The sequence below is a fragment of the Lutra lutra genome, chromosome 6, assembly GCF_902655055.1.
Source record: "Lutra lutra chromosome 6, mLutLut1.2, whole genome shotgun sequence".
Classification (NCBI taxonomy): Eukaryota; Metazoa; Chordata; class Mammalia; order Carnivora; family Mustelidae; genus Lutra; species Lutra lutra.
Window position 1 is genome coordinate 141146529 of NC_062283.1, and position 17980 is coordinate 141164508.

The 17980-nt window shown below is 38.7% G+C and overlaps 1 protein-coding gene, 1 non-coding gene and 1 pseudogene across 8 annotated transcripts in view; all 3 read right to left on the reverse strand.

The window, feature by feature from the left end:
- The window catches only part of IPCEF1 (interaction protein for cytohesin exchange factors 1), a 181792-nt gene that overhangs the window by 22648 nt on the left and 141164 nt on the right, over positions 1-17980 (reverse strand). For all 7 annotated transcript variants that reach the window (XM_047733016.1, XM_047733015.1, XM_047733013.1 and 4 more), the window contains one exon: positions 7931-8288. In XM_047733016.1, coding sequence (XP_047588972.1) covers positions 7931-8288 — 358 coding nt within the window. The remainder of the gene's footprint in view (positions 1-7930; positions 8289-17980) is intronic.
- Positions 1832-1938, reverse strand: LOC125103376 (U6 spliceosomal RNA). Its single transcript, XR_007128379.1, has one exon. It is a non-coding gene; the product is annotated as a U6 spliceosomal RNA (small nuclear RNA).
- LOC125103397 (uncharacterized) lies at positions 12091-12211 on the reverse strand (annotated as a pseudogene).

Here is a 17980-nt window from a genome sequence, read left to right on the forward strand (position 1 = left end):
TGAATAAGCCTATCTCTATTTAAAAAATTGAAATGTTAATAACCTTTCAAAACAGAAAACACTAGGCCCAGATGGATTCATTGGTGAATTCTGCCAAACATTTAAGGAAGAAATTATACCAATTCTCTATAATTTCTTTGAGAAGACAGAAGCAGAGAAAACATTTCCTTACTCATTCTATGAGGCAGAATTACTCTAGTACCAAAATCTACATTACAAGAAAGGAAAACTATAGACCAACATGTCTCATGAATGTAGGTATAAAAGTCTTCAACAAAATATTAACAAATTGAATCCAACAATGTATAAAAAGAATTACATACACAAGCAAGTGGGATTTATCTCAGGCATGTGAGGCTGAGTTAATGTCCAAAAATTAATTAACATAATCCATCACATCAACAAATTGAAGAAGAAAAAAAATCACATGATCCTATCCATAGATAGAGAAAAAGCACTTGAAAAATCTACAAAGCATTTATGATGAAAACTCTCAGTAAATAGGAGTAAAAGAGAATTTTCTCAACTTGATACAAAAGATCTACAAAAACCTAGAGCCAACTTCATAAATCGTGAGTAACTTGAAGCTTTCTCACTAAAATCAGTAACAAGCCAAGTATGTCGCCCCTCACCACCTCTTTTCAACACTGTACTGAAAATTCTAGCTAATGCAACAAAAAATGGAAATAAAATGTTTAAAGATTGGGAAGGAAAAAACAAAACCATCTTTGCAAATTACTTATATGACATTCTGAAAAAGCAAAACTAGGAAGATAGTAAAAGGTCAGTGATTGTCAATGGGGTAAGGGGGAGGGTATGCTGAATAGGTTGGGTACAGAGGATTTTTATGGCAGTGAAAATATGATACCATAATGATGGATACATGTCATTATGCACTTGTTCTAATCCACAGAATATACAACTAAGAGGGAACCCTAATGTAAACTATGAACTTTGGCTGATAATGATGTATCAGCGTAGGTCAATCAGTTGTAATAATATCCTACTCTGGTGGAAGGAATGTTATTAATGGAGGAGACTATGCATGTATAGGGATGGAAACAGATGGGAAAACTCTGTACCTTCTGCTCAATTTTGCTCTGAACCTAAAATTGTTTCAAGAAAGATAAAAGTCTACTAAAAAATTATTTTTCAATCTTATGCTTACTATAGTTGTGTAGTTTTAAGAAGATAGGACCTTATTTGCTTTGGTTTTAATTAGGACAGCATAACATTGTAGGGAGAGAAACTAGAACTTAACTTTAGTGCAGGAATAGACCTCAAAGGCTTAAGACCTTACCCTGATGAAAAGAGTCTCCCTGGAAAACCGACTTTTGAATTGTCCTTTCTAGCTGCAAATTCAGACATGTGCTGGTATCTTCACAGGATGATTAAAGAAACAACTCCAGAGTAGCCAAAAAGGGCCAGAAATATAATTATAGGATCAAAAAAAAAAAAAAAAAGGAATCTGACACCATTAGATTAGAAGCATTTCAAAGAAATACACAGGAATCTTCTCAGAGCAAATAGTGTAAACTGTAGGAGACTGTTCTCGAGAAAACATGTAGATCGGGGAAGTCATCTTTAGTTTTGTGTAACCATATTGCTAAAAGAGACTGCCATAGCCACTGTCATTTTCTAAGAAACCTATAATCTTTCTCTATAAAGATCATGGTTCCTTAAATTATGTCACTGACCTTTTGTCATTGATCTTTTGTGAATTCCATGCAGACAGCTGAAAAGGTATTCACTTTGAAATATTTTTAAATAGTGTGTGTGTGTGTGTGTGTGTGTGTGTGTGTGTGTAAGTTTTTATTTAAATTCCAGTTAACAAAAATACAAATGCTTCATGAATTTTTGTGCCATCCCTGTGGAGGGACCATGCTAATCTTCTCTGTATCATTTCAATTTTACTGTGTGTGCTGCTAAAGTGAGCACTCACTGAAATTTTTAAGAACTCTTCTAAAACTAGGTTTGATTACAGAAGAAATTAAAAGTTAAATTACTCTTAAAACTTTTTGTTTGCAAATGGTCAACAGTGAAAGTACTACATAACACAAACTCCAAGTATCAGTCAAAGAGGTATGCAGAACCTGCACATATTTACTAGGAAAAAGATATGAAAATGAATCAACTAGGCAATTAACTTAAGGAGCTAGCAAAGGTCCCACAAAATAATTCTAAATAAAATGAAAGATTTCATAAATATAAAGCAGAATTGTGTTAACCAGATAATAAAAATAATGTGCAACCAATAATGCCAAAGACTTTTCTTTAGAGTAAAAAAGCAAATAAACTTCAGGCAAATTCTGATCACACAAGTAAAAAAAAGAAAAAGAAAGGATAAGCTAAAATGGTCATTATATAAAGATAAGAAAATTTATCCAGAAACAATTAAAACAACTTCCAACCATAACATAGGGTGACTAGTATGAGGCAAATATGAAAAAGAAGCCTCCTCTCTTCACATCAGCAATAATTATAAAATATAATGGAATTAAAAGATTCCATTCACAAATGCAAGAAAAATTATAGAAGGTCTAAGAACAAACTTAATAAGATACAAGCTATACTTATAAGAAGAAAACAGTACTTAAAAAAATCATAAAATGAGTGGAATGGGGAAATATACCATGTTCATAGATGAAATGATTCAATGCTTTAAAGATAGCAGTTCTCACCAAGTTAATCTAAACAAATTCAAGAAAAATTTTTTTTCAAAATCCCAATGTGATTTTTTAAAATTATGTTTGAAAATCAAATTGAAACCTTACCTGAAGAGAGTGCTAAAGACAGTAATGTTCTACTGAATAATAAAGCATGCTATAAAGGTAGACTCTAACTACTCTACTGACAAAACTGAAGTTAAAACATCAGTGAAAGACTATAGAGATTGCAGAAATAAGCCTATATATATATATATGAATTTTGGTACTCTAAAAGTGGCAATACAAGTCATTGGGGAAAGAATCTGTTTAATCACATCAGGCAATCAACAGTCACTAAAAAATAACTTAGGGGCTTCTGGGTGGCTCAGTGGGTTAAAGCCTCTGCCTTCAGCTCGGGTCATGATCCCAGTGTCCTGGGATTGAGACTTTCCGGCTCTCCGCTCAGCCTGCTCCCCCCACCACCACCCTGCCTGCCTCTACACCTACTTGTGATCTGTCAAGTAAATAAATAAAATCTTTAAATAAATATATAAATAAGTTAGATGCTTATAATCATAAATAAAAGGAACTAGTTACATGACACAAATATGCAGGTAACCTAAGAGCATTAATTTGTGACATCGTCTAGGGATCGTTAGACACTGGGCATGAAGCAGACAAAGCAGGTGGTAGATCATCTATGCTTGAGAGCAGCACCATTGAGGTCAACAATTATAGATTCAGGATTTTCCCAATAGTAAATATTTACTTCTATTTTGAGTTCCCCTCTCAAATTATAGTTCGAAAAATAGGACCACTGGGAAATCTTCTAGGGACTAAATTAAGTAATAGAGATACAAAGACCAAGATCAGTCCTCATCTTGATAGGCGAGCTATCGAAGCCCTCCAGTCTCTACTTTATTCCTCTATCCACCGCCACCCCAGCTAGTACAAAAGCTTCCTAACTCTTCTAATTTCCTCTGTCCCCTTACATGCTTCTACCCCACATCCGAGAGTGACATAATTTTTCTAAAGTATAGTATCTCAGGTATTAGTCCAGCCTAATAATTGCTAATTGCTGGCTTTTCATGACTTTAAAATAAATTGTGATCAATAATTTAAAAAGTATATCATCAATTATATGAGTACCTTGATTAAAAATAGTCATCCATTTTCTAATGAAATAAAACTAACCACTAGCCCAGCATTCAACGTTATCCAAATTTCTTTTCCATCCCTCCTTCCCATGGCTCCCCTCTCTGTAGGCAGATCTTCCCACTTGGATCACAGATTATTTAGATGTGATTTTCCATATTTTGAGTTCCTGCTCTCCTTTAAATCCCTTGAATACCTTCTATCTCTCTGTGGCACTTACTTTACTATGCTTTCTTTTGTTAAATGAGTCTTATTCCTCCTGCTCTCCTCATTAAGAAGTTAAAATTTTTTAGTCCAGAAGTTGTGTCTTGTTCATCTGTGCTTTCCTGTTAGGACCAAGTGCATGAGGACATGTCAGGTACTCAAGAAAATAAGATAAAATTGAATGGACTTCTGTATTCAACTTTTTTTTTTTTTAATCTTCTTGCTTCCTAAAGAGGCATGCTGCCTAAGTCCTACCTACAACAGCAGCTGAGGTAGCTAGCTAAAATAATATGGCATTCATCCTGTTTGCACTCAGATTATGTGCAATTTTTTGTAATATTTGCTGACTCTTAAAATCTGGCTCATTTATGTCACATTCTTAAGATATCATGCATATTCCAGTACGCTTGTTTCTTCATTAACAACGCTTTTTATTCAACAAGATTCCCAGATTGATTCTGAGTGGACTTGTACTTGAGCATTTATTAACATAGAGTTTTCGTCTCATTAGTGGTTTTTTAGCTTTCTAGCATCCAGGCTATGGTCACTCCATTCATGGCGTAAGTATAATCAAAATTGTCTCCACATTGTCAGCATAATGTAAAGAGAGCATACAGGGGAGTCATTATCACATGGGCATAAGGAAGAGACCAAATAACTTCTCACAGAAGAAGGAAACAATATAGGGTAAAATTGAGCTGAGATGAATATTGCACTAACCCCATCACCTCTTTTCCCACTACGCTTAGAGGAAAAATTCAGTGAAGAATCAAGAGAGCTATGGAACTCTGGAACTCCCAATGTAGAAAGGCAATGGGATGCAATTAACACCCTGCATTTTTTTATTAGCTTACACCGCAGGGAAGAAATGTCTAAAAGGCTATTTAAATTCAGTATAAAATTCTAGCAACCACAATTTTAATTGCATAACTGCAAAACATTTTTCTCATTGTTGAAATAAAAAGAAGGCTGTAACTCATGTTCCCTACTTGTTTCAGGACTCAGTTATTAACCTTTAAGAATCTTTTCTAGGAGAAAACTTCTTTCTCTAGCAAATGCATCTTGAGACTGGGACTTAACCTAAAATCCTAACTCCTGTCGTGGACCATGTCGACACTTCAATCCCTGTCATAAAAACACCTTGAACAATATTCCAGACACAGGAATGTCAGAGCTTTTCTTTTTTTAATTGGCAGCTAAAAAATAATTTTTAGCAGTCACAGAAATGAAAAGCTACCTTGTTCTCCAGCACACCAATATACACATGTAAAAGAATGCATAATATGCAGTCTGATTACTCAAGAACAAACCATAGCAAATGCAAGAAAAGACCAGGTTGCTGTTTCCATAGCAATGACTTTATGTGGTTTAACTCTTCTGGGAATTTAACCAAATCCCCAGCAGCAGGAGAAAATCATCAGCAAAAATTTTGTGACATATGGCAACTGCCAACACATCAGTGAGGGGAAAATAATTTTATTTTCTCTTTCTTTCTACTGAAAGGAATACCTTCATGTCAAACTGTTGGAAAAAGCACAGAGATTTTGTTGGTCACCCTGCACTTAACTCAAAATTTTAAAATACGAGGTTTCTTCTTCCTTAGACTGAAAGAGATGTTGGTCCCCAGCCAGCTCTGCAACTCATGCATCTCAAAAGTGACATGTGGACACGGACAAGAGGTACATACATATTCCCGTGACTCGCAGCTTATTCATCCTAAAGAAAACTCGATCTGCAGGGTCATCCCTTGGGAAAGAATGCAAATGGGAATTTATTTTCTGTTTTGCTTTTAAAGCCAACCTCATTCTGGGGTAACGTGTGTGTGTGTGTGTGTGTGTGTGTGTGTGTGTGTACATGACAATTTTTAGTTCCACCTATGGCCCAATGATTAAAGTAAGAGTTTTTCACAAGCAAATAATAGATGTGGTACTTTTCATGATTTTCTTTAGTTCAAGCAGCCCTGTATCTCGAAGACTTTTCCAAGTATCAGGTTAGAGGCCGAGCAGTTCAAGATACTTAAGTGCTCTCTTCATTATGTCTTTATAAGAACAAAGACAGTGGGGCACCTGGGTGGCTCAGTCGGTTGAGCATCTGACACTTTGGTTTTGGCTCAGGTCATGAACTCAAGAGTGGTGAGATGGAGCCCGGAATCAAGCCTCAGCTTGCACTCCTCAGAGAGAGCAGAGAGGTGCAGAGGGAAAAGCAAGTCCTCCCTCTCTCTCTGCCCCTCCCCCTGCTTGTGCTCTCTCTCTCTGTGTGTCCCTCTCTCTTTCACTCTAAAATAAATAAATAAATAAATAAACAAAATCTTTTTGAAAAAAGACTAAAGATTGTGATCAATATGCAATTAATACCCAATGAAAATGATTGTCTCAGAATGAGGAAACACCTCCAGTGACAAGGAATACATTACTTTCCAAGAAACCCATTCAATTTTGAACCATTTTCAACATTAAAAAAAGTTTCTTAGGCCTTTTTGCTTGAGTTTCTATCCTCATGACCTGCATGAGTTTTATACGTCCAAGGAGACAGAGATTATGCCCAGCATTTCTTCGTGGGACAGCACCTCTCAAACCTCAGGCGAGCTCACGTCTCCTGTGTTGCATCCATCAGAGCCCACCCATGATCCCCTGTACTCCTCACTGGTGCTCTTTCCACCCTGCCCCCTACTCCACCCCCTTCACTTCTAGACAAGGGTTATTTCACCAGTGACGTCTCACACTCCACTTTTTTAAATGTAAAGTAGATCACTGGCCTAAATTAGAGGTATTAAACACAAACGCCATAGCTACCAGGCAGGTAACTCAACTGGGTGAAGCATCTTCAGGTAAGGACACAAGGAGTGGTAACAACTGTGATGACTTAGAGAATGAGTTCCCAGCCCGAGCATTCAGATTGGCATATTTCAAAATACTGAATACACACACACAACTGGGACTACAATCGTGGTCCTTGGATTAAATTACCCTGATACCAAATGTTAAATTAATAGGATATATCTGAAAATTTGAGGACTTAAATAAATTTCCCTGATTATGCTAGGGGAGAGGGGAGAGTGGTCATCTGTGTCTTCGGGGCATTCTGGAAAGACAGCATGAGAATTTCACTGGTCAACTTTCTTTCAAAAGTACACTGAAAAAATAAAACCAAACTCGGCATTATCTTGTTGCCCAGTATCTTGTATCAGGCAAGTATGTAAATAAGGTACAAACCATCCGAAAAGACACATCATGACTGAAAACTAATAATAAAAAAAGTCCCACTGAACAAAAGATAAAGACCAATCATCACAGAGTATGAAGAAAGTTCACATTATTAATTTCCATACTCCATGAACTGTTTCCTTTGCTATAAGACTTAGAGAATATTTCGTTTTGTCTTTTTTTTTTTTCCAGGAGCATAAACCGTGCTCTTCTTTGTGTTTGAAAGTTCTAGTGCTGCCTTCCAAAGTGCATATAAATTGTCTATCTCCCTGTTAACCACACAGACACCTTCAGGAGTCAACTAACGAGGAGCCAGACCTTTTCTGAGGTTGTGGCCCAGGGTAGGTGGTTGCTCTCCATTTATTTGGAACCACTAGATACCAATCTACAAAACCCTGATCTAATCACCATAAGCTCCAGGGCATAAGACATGGGACCAAATTGAGTCAAGTTTTTCCTCAGATTGGTAGAAAATCACATGTCTAATAACTGTAAACATGTGGCCAGTGACACTTCTGTGGGTAATTAATGGCCCTGAAGCTGGAGCCTTCCACATACAAACTCCCCACAGAAGTATCCCTTGGCCTTAGCCCCACCTGATTCCTTAATTATTGAATCATCATCCATGACTTTCAACATTCTTCTTATTACAAATTAGAGCTCTAGATCCACCCACAAATATTCATTCTCTAGCAAAGAGTAAACAACTTCTTGGTTTACCTCTGTCCACCATCTTGGATCCAGCGGGCTTGTCTGGGACAATCAGATGATCCAGGTTGCTATTCAGTGAAGACGTGTCATCACTAGACAAAGAGTTCAAAAATCCACTTTCTGATGTGGCAAAGCTGTTTTCCAGAGCCCTGCAACTGTTTCCCTCTGAGGGTGCAGATGAGTGAACCTGCACAGCCAATGTTATAGACTGTCCCTCATCGTCGGCCGTGGCAGAACTATTCACCATGTCGATCCAGGACTGTCTCTCTCTAGATAAGGAGGACAAACTGCTGTTTGTCTTTATTGTACTTTCCGAGGAAGAGGAAGAGCAAGATTTGGGTGAAGAGGAAGATGCCTGCTGTGCAGCCTGTTTCACAAATAAAACCAAAAAGAATAAAATAAATCATGATTAAACTGGCATTCTCTATTTTCCATTTTTAACAGAGGTATTCCAGACTTTCAGAAAAAAATTATTAGTAACAAATTGTTTTAAAAACCATTCACAAGTTTTGGGGCTTCACTTTTTTTTTTTCATCTGTTTTACCAAATGTAACTCAGAATAATTGCTTTTTGTTCTTGTATTTAACTCTTTTTTTCCAAACAGCTGAAGACACCATATTTAACTTTTTATCTCTATGATAGGGAAATAGCTGCACTGGCCCTGCATAAGACCTTAATTCTTATACTTCATGCGAGGATTATTAGTACGATCCCTTTTTATTCTGTTTGAGTTAAATTTGCTATGAGGGGAAAATTACAATTCTTAAACTTCTTCATTACTTAATTTGAAGATTCCTTAACAGATCACAGCAAAGTTTATTATAAAACGGTTACAAGGACTTGGTAAAATACACTGACAGAGAACTGGTCTGTTTCTATTCTGTATTTCCAGTATTTGCCACAAGGAATGCGGTTAAGATTACATTTAAATTTAAATTTCATTCTACTTCTTATGGATCTACAACTGCAAGTTTAATTGACATGCCGGGGGCTCAGTTGTGTATCATAATGTCTTATTAAAAAAGATACCAAAGAAACCTAAACTAGTCTTAAAAAAGAATCAGAAGAAAATTGCGTGATATTTATATTCCTATGGCAAGAACTATGCCTCCATCACCCAAAACCAATTTGTATAACTTTGAATTCTTTGTTTAAGGACCTGAAACATCTCCATAACATGATTTACCCTATTCTTCAATGTTCCCTAGAAATGTAAAAGGTCCCTTTGGGAGATTCTTTGAAATACTGAAGGATACTTTGAGCAAAAATAGATTGTAATCGATCACTGAATTCTCACTGATTGAGCAAAAACCCTTGAGAAAGGTAATTAAGAGAGAGAAAACAAAAGCTGAAGCCAGATAGGAAGCAAAATATTAACTGAGTGGAAATCATGGATGTGGACAAAGTCCATACATTTCTGTTCTCCAATATACATATATTCTTTAGCACATACCCAGCAATAGCTTGTAATACATAGGTAAAATCATGTTAGCTCATTAGTTCTTTAATAATTTGAAACCTTTAATAAACTTTCACCAAAAATTATAAGAATCCACTGCAAACTCGTAATTCACTAAAGAGAAACCAGCAATTGCACCTAGACTGTGAGAAGTAGGCTAATGTTACAAGGATCTTCTGAAAGCAGCTCCCAACATACAATGCAAGAATGAATAAGAGTCCTTGGCAAAATGTTCATCTGCTCATGGAGAAAACATCAGTGCCACATCACCAATCAACTTCTCTTGGAAAGGACTTCATTTATTCTGAGATTTTATCCTAGTTTCATTTTGATGGTAAAATAATATGCCTTCTTTTAGAAAATGGTGATAGTAGATGTTAGTTTTTGTCTTTTTAAAGTTTTTTTTTTAATGTCCTACAAAGCAAAATAAATATCTGGCAACTATATGTTGTTCCCTCATTTTTCATTTTCTTTATCAATAAAATCCAAAAATCAAGATGACAGAGACAACAGTGTTCTCTGGGTCATTATATATCTCCAATGGCAGATGAGACAGAGAAGACATTTTATAGTTGAGATTCATCAATTTCAAACATTCAACAGTCCAAAGTGGTAGGAAAAAAATGGTTAGTGGGAAGAAGCCAAAGAGCAAACTAAGATTTTTCTCCCCAAAACCTCAGAATCATTACAACTAACTCAGAATGGTTGATATCCATCTCGTATGTTCCCAAGAATTTTGTAGGTTCTAAACTCTGAGTTCTGATGGGAAAAGCCTGTATTTACCCAATGTATGCTCAGTTAGCTAAATACTAGCCATGCATTGTCAAATAATCAGTAAATCCACTTTTTAGAAGCATGACATTAAAATATTCAGTTAATATACTATTCATCACATGCACCTTTTATTAATAATATATTTGTACAGACATGAAAACTTTCCATTCAGGAATGTGTCAATGAGTTTGCAAATCAATTGCCTTAAATCATTCAGATCATTTAACAACTAAGAGATTAAATATCTATAGCCCACTAAATAAAATCTTTGTTACCTAGACGAGATAATGCACAGACCCCAAGCTGTCCAAATAAATGCCAAGACTTGTTTACTCATTAGAATGATATAGAAAATAAATATTAACAAAAATACCATTCAGACCTAGTCCCAACACGTTCCACCATTGTGAGCTATTTTAGTAAAACTTGGCTTTGGTGGGGCCAGCATCCTTTTTTTTTTTTAAGATTTTATTTATTTATCAGAGAGAGAGAGAGGGAGAGAGAGCGAGCACAGGCAGACAGAATGGCAGGCAGAGGCAGAGGGAGAAGTAGGCTCCCTGCCAAGCAAGGAGCCCGATGTGGGACTCAATCCCAGGATGCTGGGATCATGACCTGAGCTGAAGGCAGCTGCTTAACCAACTGAGCCACCCAGGCATCCCCCAGCATCCTTTTTTTGAAAAGAGACCAAGTGCAAGCTTTCCCTGTTGCTCCTGTTGATATTACTGTAATTTAATTAGCAAAATGGGCTATTTGAGCAAAATCCTGTGCACATAGCTGCTGTAGCACTTTTTCCATAAACCTTTTGGGACCTCAAAACTGCTTAATGGACCAAGGAAAGACATGTTCATAGAGCATCAGAAATTTCTGTGAAGCATATTCCTTTCAGAGGTACTACTCAAACACAACTCAAATATTTTCAATCCATCATCTCTTCTCTTGCACCATGTAACATGTGGAAATTTGATTTTTAAATGGAAAAAAGAAGATGAGCAAGGAAAAAACCAGGAAGAACTAGAGAGAAAGAAAGAGAAAATAAGAAAACAGATTATGTCTACAGTCCAGAGGGAGTTTTTATTAGAAGAGAGATTAACAAAATAGTAATCAAAGTGATCTTGGAAAGCCGTCACAATGGAAACGTGCTAAATAATATGCTATGATAATACGGTGCTAAATCACAGGTCATTATTTCTACCACGTGTAGCTAACAATAGCCACAGTCAAACAGAGAACATTTAGCTCAGTGCCTTCTATGAACCATCCATGTAATTAATATACTCACAAAACTTCTCACTGCAAATCTAATGAAGGCAGGAAGAAGTGGCAGTCTCTCATGTACTAACATAAGTCCATCCATCAGTATTAGTTCAAGGACTGCCTCCTCCAAGAAGACTTCAGTGGGCTCAAGACCAGGTGGGTAGCTCTGTATGGTACTCTCAGGCTTCCTTCTATCATACCAGGTGGAATGTCACTTTATTTGTCAACTAATTCTATAATTGCTGATGGACTTGCTCTTTTTTTTTTGGTAAGATACTTGAGAACAGGCTGTTCTTAACTATTATTTTTACCTATTCTTTATATCTGCGCCTGACATATAGTTGGTAACAAATTAATATCAATACAAAATGGTCTAGAGGAAAAACAGCCTGGAGTAGTTCAGTCTCATATGGACAGACACCCAAAATTCTCTGTAGAATTGCTACAAATGATTTATCCTAACCCCAGGATCTAGGAGTGACTGTCACTGATTATAATGCAAATACTCCCACAAAATAATCTCATGATCTCAAACAAAATTATTATTTTATCTATTAGAGGTTAATAATTGCACAGTGGTTCATTTCAGAATATTTGAGTTTTAAATATTTTACTTTTTAATGATAATATTTAAAGACATTAAAGATCTAAGTTTTAATGAAGCGACTATATGATTAAGTTAAAAAATCAATATTGCTTTTTCCCATTTTCTTCATGGATTTGCATGTCATCCTTGCACAGGAGCCATACTAATCTTCTCGGTATCATTCTAATTTTCGTATATGCGTTGTCAAAGCGAACACTCTTTTTCCCATTTAATGTATATTTTTAATTTAAATTCCAGTTAATTAACATGCAGTGTAATAGTAGTTTCAGGTGTAGAATTTAGTGATTCAACACTTACTTAAGATACCTGTATTTATCAAAGAAGCTTAACTCAAATGTTGATTAGCTCTAAAATCTTTTTCCTTGAATTGTTTAAAAACACATATTTGACATAGGGAAAACAGTTTAAGATAGCCACCAACATTCTGTAATTAGGATGAAGAAAGTCAGCATATAAATGTTAAGCAACATTAGTCAAAGTATATTTAAAAAAATACAGGAATAACTTAAGATTGAACATAATGAAACCAAATGAGAAAAAAAAAAAGGAACATATCCATATGGCTTTCCTTCTCTTTTACTGACCACATTAACAACAACAAACCAGTCAACTGCTGCTAAACCCTAGGAAGTACCGTCTGTATTTCTGCCATATGCTAGCAGAAGCATTCTTCTAAAAACCCAAAAACCTTGTAGAGCACACACCCCCATCTGACCCCCATACCTTGTAGAGCACACACCCCCATCTGACCCCCATACCTTGTAGAGCACACACCCCATCTGACACCCATACCTTGTAGAGCACACACCCCCATCTGACCCCCATACCTTGTAGAGCACACACCCCCATCTGACCCCCATACCTTGTAGAGCACACACCCCCATCTGACCCCCATACCTTGTAGAGCACACACCCCCATCTGACCCCCATACCTTGTAGAGCACACACCCCCATCTGACCCCCATACCTTGTAGAGCACACACCCCCATCTGACCCCCATACCTTGTAGAGCACACCCCCCCATCTGACCCCCATACCTTGTAGAGCACACACCCCCATCTGACCCCCATACCTTGTAGAGCACACACCCCCATCTGACCCCCATCTGATAAGGTGGCAAAGGACCTGCTCCTCTCTCCGATCCCTTCTATCCAAGTGACCTTAAAGAAACCACCTCACCTCTAAGTCTTATTCCTTTGACTTTTTTTTGCCACCATTACTCATCCACGCCTACCCTAGTCCATCCTCCAAAACAATAAGAGTGCTTCTTTTTCTTTTTAAGATTTTATTTAAATATTTATTTGTTTGAGAGAGAGAGAGAGAGAGAAAGAGCGTGCAAGCATGAGCAAGAGGGCGGGACAAAAGGAGAAGGAGACTCCCCACTGAGCAGGGAGCCTGATGTGGGAGTCTATCCTAGGATCCTGAGATCATGACCTTAGGCAAAGGCAGATGCTTCACTGACTGAGCCACCCAGGTGCCCCTAGAGTATTTCTAAAACATAAAAGAGATCACAATACTCCCCTGCTGAAAACCCGCTAATAATTGACCATCACAAGCACAAAAATAGCCGCAGCCTTCATTACAGCTGACAAGGCCTAGATGGATCCCCGTCTGCCCCGCCAGCTACGTCTCCTCCCACCTCCCTCTCCTTTCCAGTCACAGAAGCCTTCTTCCCATTCCTTGAGCACAGGTTTCTTCCGCTTGAAACATTCTCTCCATGAATTTCTGGGTGGCTGCCTCCTCCTCACCATTTTGGTGTCATTTCAAGTATCAGCAGGCTCTTCAGCCTCACAGTCAGAAAGAACATCCCCCCCACACTGTACCCCAGCCACTCCCTAACCATTACCCCTGTTTGCTTCTACACAGCATTTGTCAGCACTTGGGAGTATTTGTTTGAATTACAAATTTGTTGTGCCTCTTCCTCAACTCAGACTTAGCCTGCTATGGGGGGAAGATACTGTCCATTTCAATTCAGCATTCCTTTATCGGCAACAGTACCTGGCACATGGTCGATGCGCGCGCACACACACACACACACACACACACACATACACACACACACAAAATGTCTTAGCTACCTGCCTGGCTGACTCAGATTTATCAAGAGAAGCAAATGGGATAACATGAAGGAATCTTCTTAGTCAAAGGTAAATTTAAGCTTGCAAAGGGCATTTGTGATAACTTTATTTCTCCTTGGCTTCCTCGTTTGTAAAATGCAGAACTTTTGTCAAAGTCAAATGAAATCATCTTCCTCCAACCCATGCGACAGTACTAGACGAGTGTAAAGTAGTGATGTTCTAATTCACACGGGGAAATAACAGTAGCGCGAAAAATCGGCAGAGAACGTGGATGAAGTTACAATCACCCACTTGCCCGTTTATCAGTCCGTTAAATAAATATTTATTTCATTTCAAATTGTGGTAGGCACTATCATAAATGTGTAGGCACAGTCATAAATGTTGTGGGTAAGGAAAAAGATATTGGACACTGCCTCTGACTTTAAGAATTTAATAATTAGAGGGCTGTCTGGGTGGTCGACTCTTTTTTTTTTTAAGATTTTATTTATTTATTTGTCAGAGAGAGTGAACACAGGCAGACAGAATGGCAGGCAGAGGCAGAGGGAGAAGCAGGCTCCCTGCTGAGCAAGGAGCCCTATGTGGGACTCTACCCCAGGACGCTGGGATCATGACCTGAGCTGAAGGCAGCTGCCTAACCAACTGAGCCACCCAGGCAACCCAAGGGTGGTCAACTCTTGATTTCAGCTCAGGTCATGACCTCAGGGTCCTGGGATCGAGACCCACATTGGGCTCCACACTCAGATGGCAATCTGCTTGAGACTCTCTCTCCCTCTCCCTCTGCCTCTCCCCTTCCTTGTATGTGTGCTTTCTCTCCAAAATAAATGAATAAATCTTTTTAAAAAATGACTTAATAATTAGAGAAATAATACTATTTCAGCGCCTTTTTTTTTTTTTTTTTTTTTTTTTTTTTTTTTTTTTTTTTTTTTTTTTAGCACCCACTCCCCTTCTCTAGACCAGGCCTGTCTTGTTCACTGCTCTGTGCCTACCACCCCGGGCAGGGTCCAGCACACTATAGGAGTTTAATAACATCTGAAGAATGAAGCGCAGTCCATTGTTAGCTCATTCTTATCTTAGAGCAGCTCCAGGAAGGAAAGTGACTGCCAGAGATGATGTTTGTGCCCTTACAAAGGCCTCCTAGCACTTCCATGTTATAGATAAGGCATCTGAGTCCAGAGAAGTGACAAAGCTTGTCCAGGGTCCCTGGCTCATAAGGAGTGGGTCCGGGCTGGCTCCAAAGCTTGAGCTTTAAAAAATGTCTATATTGTTGGCAGTATGCCCCTTGTTCTTGCTTTTACCATTTCATATATTTAGGGACTCATTCCCCATCTGGACAAATAGAGCTTTTTTTTTTTTTTTTTTTCCTATAGCGACATAGTCCGTTCTCTGGCTGTATTGCCTTTCACTAGCTGGTCCCCTTTTGATGGGCACTTGGGTGGTTTCCCAACATCCTTCTGCCTTTTTAAGCACCTGAGTTTAATCTATAGGGTAAGTTCCTAGAAGTGGAATAGTTGACACAAACATGTGAGGGCTTTAAATTTTTTACAGACAGTAAAATGGCCAAAATGGAGGCACCAACTTAACTTACAATGAGAGACCCCGTTTCTCCACATTCCTCAGCAACCAAAGCAGACTTTTTATTTTTGCCTTATAAATAGGAGGGGAAAACCAGAGCCAGGGCTTGCTTTCAAACCACAGCTCCAAGCCCATGGTTTGGCGCCCAGCACTAACTCTCTGTGGGTGACACCTTTCCCTCCCCCAAAACAGGTGAGCCAAGAGTTCCTCATCCTTCTGAGTCAGAGCCCCGTGTGGAGACAGTCTTCCTGCCAGCTGTCTGCTCGGAGGCAAGTCCACACAGCCCAGCTATAATACAAGGCAAATGATAACAACTTGAAAAGGGTCCCCTCTGCCTTCCCAGCCCCATAAAAATAGGAACATACAGAGTTCAGTAGAGGGCAGAATTATCGTGATTTAGACGACGAGGAAGCTCTAGTGAGGGAAGTCACATCTGAACTGGAGGCAATGGAACTGGAGTGGGAGCACGTGGCTCCTACCAGTGGAGAAACTTTACCAATGCAAGTGCAAGAGCAGAAAAGTCTGGAAAGCTTTGGGGAGACAGCAGTCAGTTTACTGGGCCACCGATAGAGGAGAAATCAGCAACAGGACTGTAATGAGAGCTTGAAATAAACCCAAGGGCCTCAATACCACACTAACAAGTCAAAAATTAATTTGATAAGCACAAGGAGTCCCGGGACGGTCTTGTGCAGGTGAGTCAGTACCATCGGAACCACACTTCGGGAAGACTGATCTGGACGTGTTTTTTTTTGTTTTGTTTTTTGTTTTTAAGAAAGAGAGATTGGAGACAAAGAAAGAGAAATGCCTGCTATTTCTAGAACTTCAGCAAGACCGATTGTAGGACCCGTGGGAATGGAAGGCCTGAGGGGTTGGAAGGCTCCATGGCTTTTGATGGACTGCCAGAGGAGTCTGAAATGAACTGCTGAAGTAAGGGGCAAAGATGTAAAGGCTAATTTTAGAAGTTCTGAAATCAGGTGCTCCTGGGTGGCTCAGTCAGATAAGTAAGCCTTGAAGCCTTTGGTTCGGGTTGTGATTTCAGAGTTGTAAGATTAGGATTGCATTGGGATCCGTGCTCAGCAGGGGATCTGCTTCTCTCCCTCTCTCCCTGCTTCTCCCCCCACTAGGGCACTCATTCTCTCTCTGTCTCTCTCTTTCCCTCTCTCAAATAAATAAATCTTTAAAAAAAAAAAAGAAGAAGAAGTAGTCTTGACATCAATTAAATGTTCAACCATAGAGCTTGTAATAACTCTTATAAAGATGAATTTTCTTTCTACCTTTCCCTGGCTTGTACTGGTAGCCACTGATAAATTTTTCATACAACTATCTCAGTTGTGAGCATTTCTAGTATATGGTTCTGTATCAAAAGATTGAGTGACATTTAGTAAACAGCTGTGTGAGATTCATCCTCCCAAAATTAGTTTGAATTTCTAAAACTGATTTTACCCATTTCTGTGTTTCATTTTTTACTTCCTCCTCTGCCGCTGGCCAAGGGGCAATGGTCAACAGTGTTTATTTTTATTTACAGCTTCTTCGGTTTGCTTTGGTGATTTTTTTCACCATTTAAATAGAAAAGGAATTATACTTCTAAAAAGCACCAAAATAAGAGGACGACCATGCTAAGATAATACGCAGGCACTCTTTGAAGCTGGTGTTATAAATATTTACCTTCGCAGTTTCTCTCCTGTCTGATCTACCCACTGGGGGTCCACCTCTCCCAGGGTCTCTCCCATAAAGTAGACTGAGTGGTCCTTTTAAGATGGAAACTGATCATATCACTCCTCTGCTCAAAACTCCCAAAGGCTCCCTAAGTCACTCAAACCATTAAAGTCCTTAAGGGGCTCTGGAGCCCTGGGTGATATGGCCACCACTATCCTCCAACCTCAATTCCTGCTATTCTCATCTTAACTCACCCTGCTTCAGCCACACTGGCCTCCCTGCCCTGCTCCCTACCCACCAAGGAGATTTTGGCTCTAACTCTTCCCTTTGCTTAGAGAGCTCCTTCCTGAACATCCGCCTGACTGACTCTCACACTACCTTCCAAGAGTTCTGCTCAGACCTCAGCTCTCACTTGGGCTCTCCTGGTACTCTGTTCACGACCACAATCCCACCTCCCGCACCTTATCTCCCCATACTCACCGTACTCTATTTCTACTACATAGCAGATAATGTACTTAGAATGGTGATTATTAATTATCAGTCTCTCTCAACTCAAAGCTTGACTCTGTGAAGAAATAAATTGTTGTCTTTATTTACTCATGTGTCCTAAATATTTAGAATAGTGGCTCTCAACAAAATTTGTTAAATGAATGAATAAG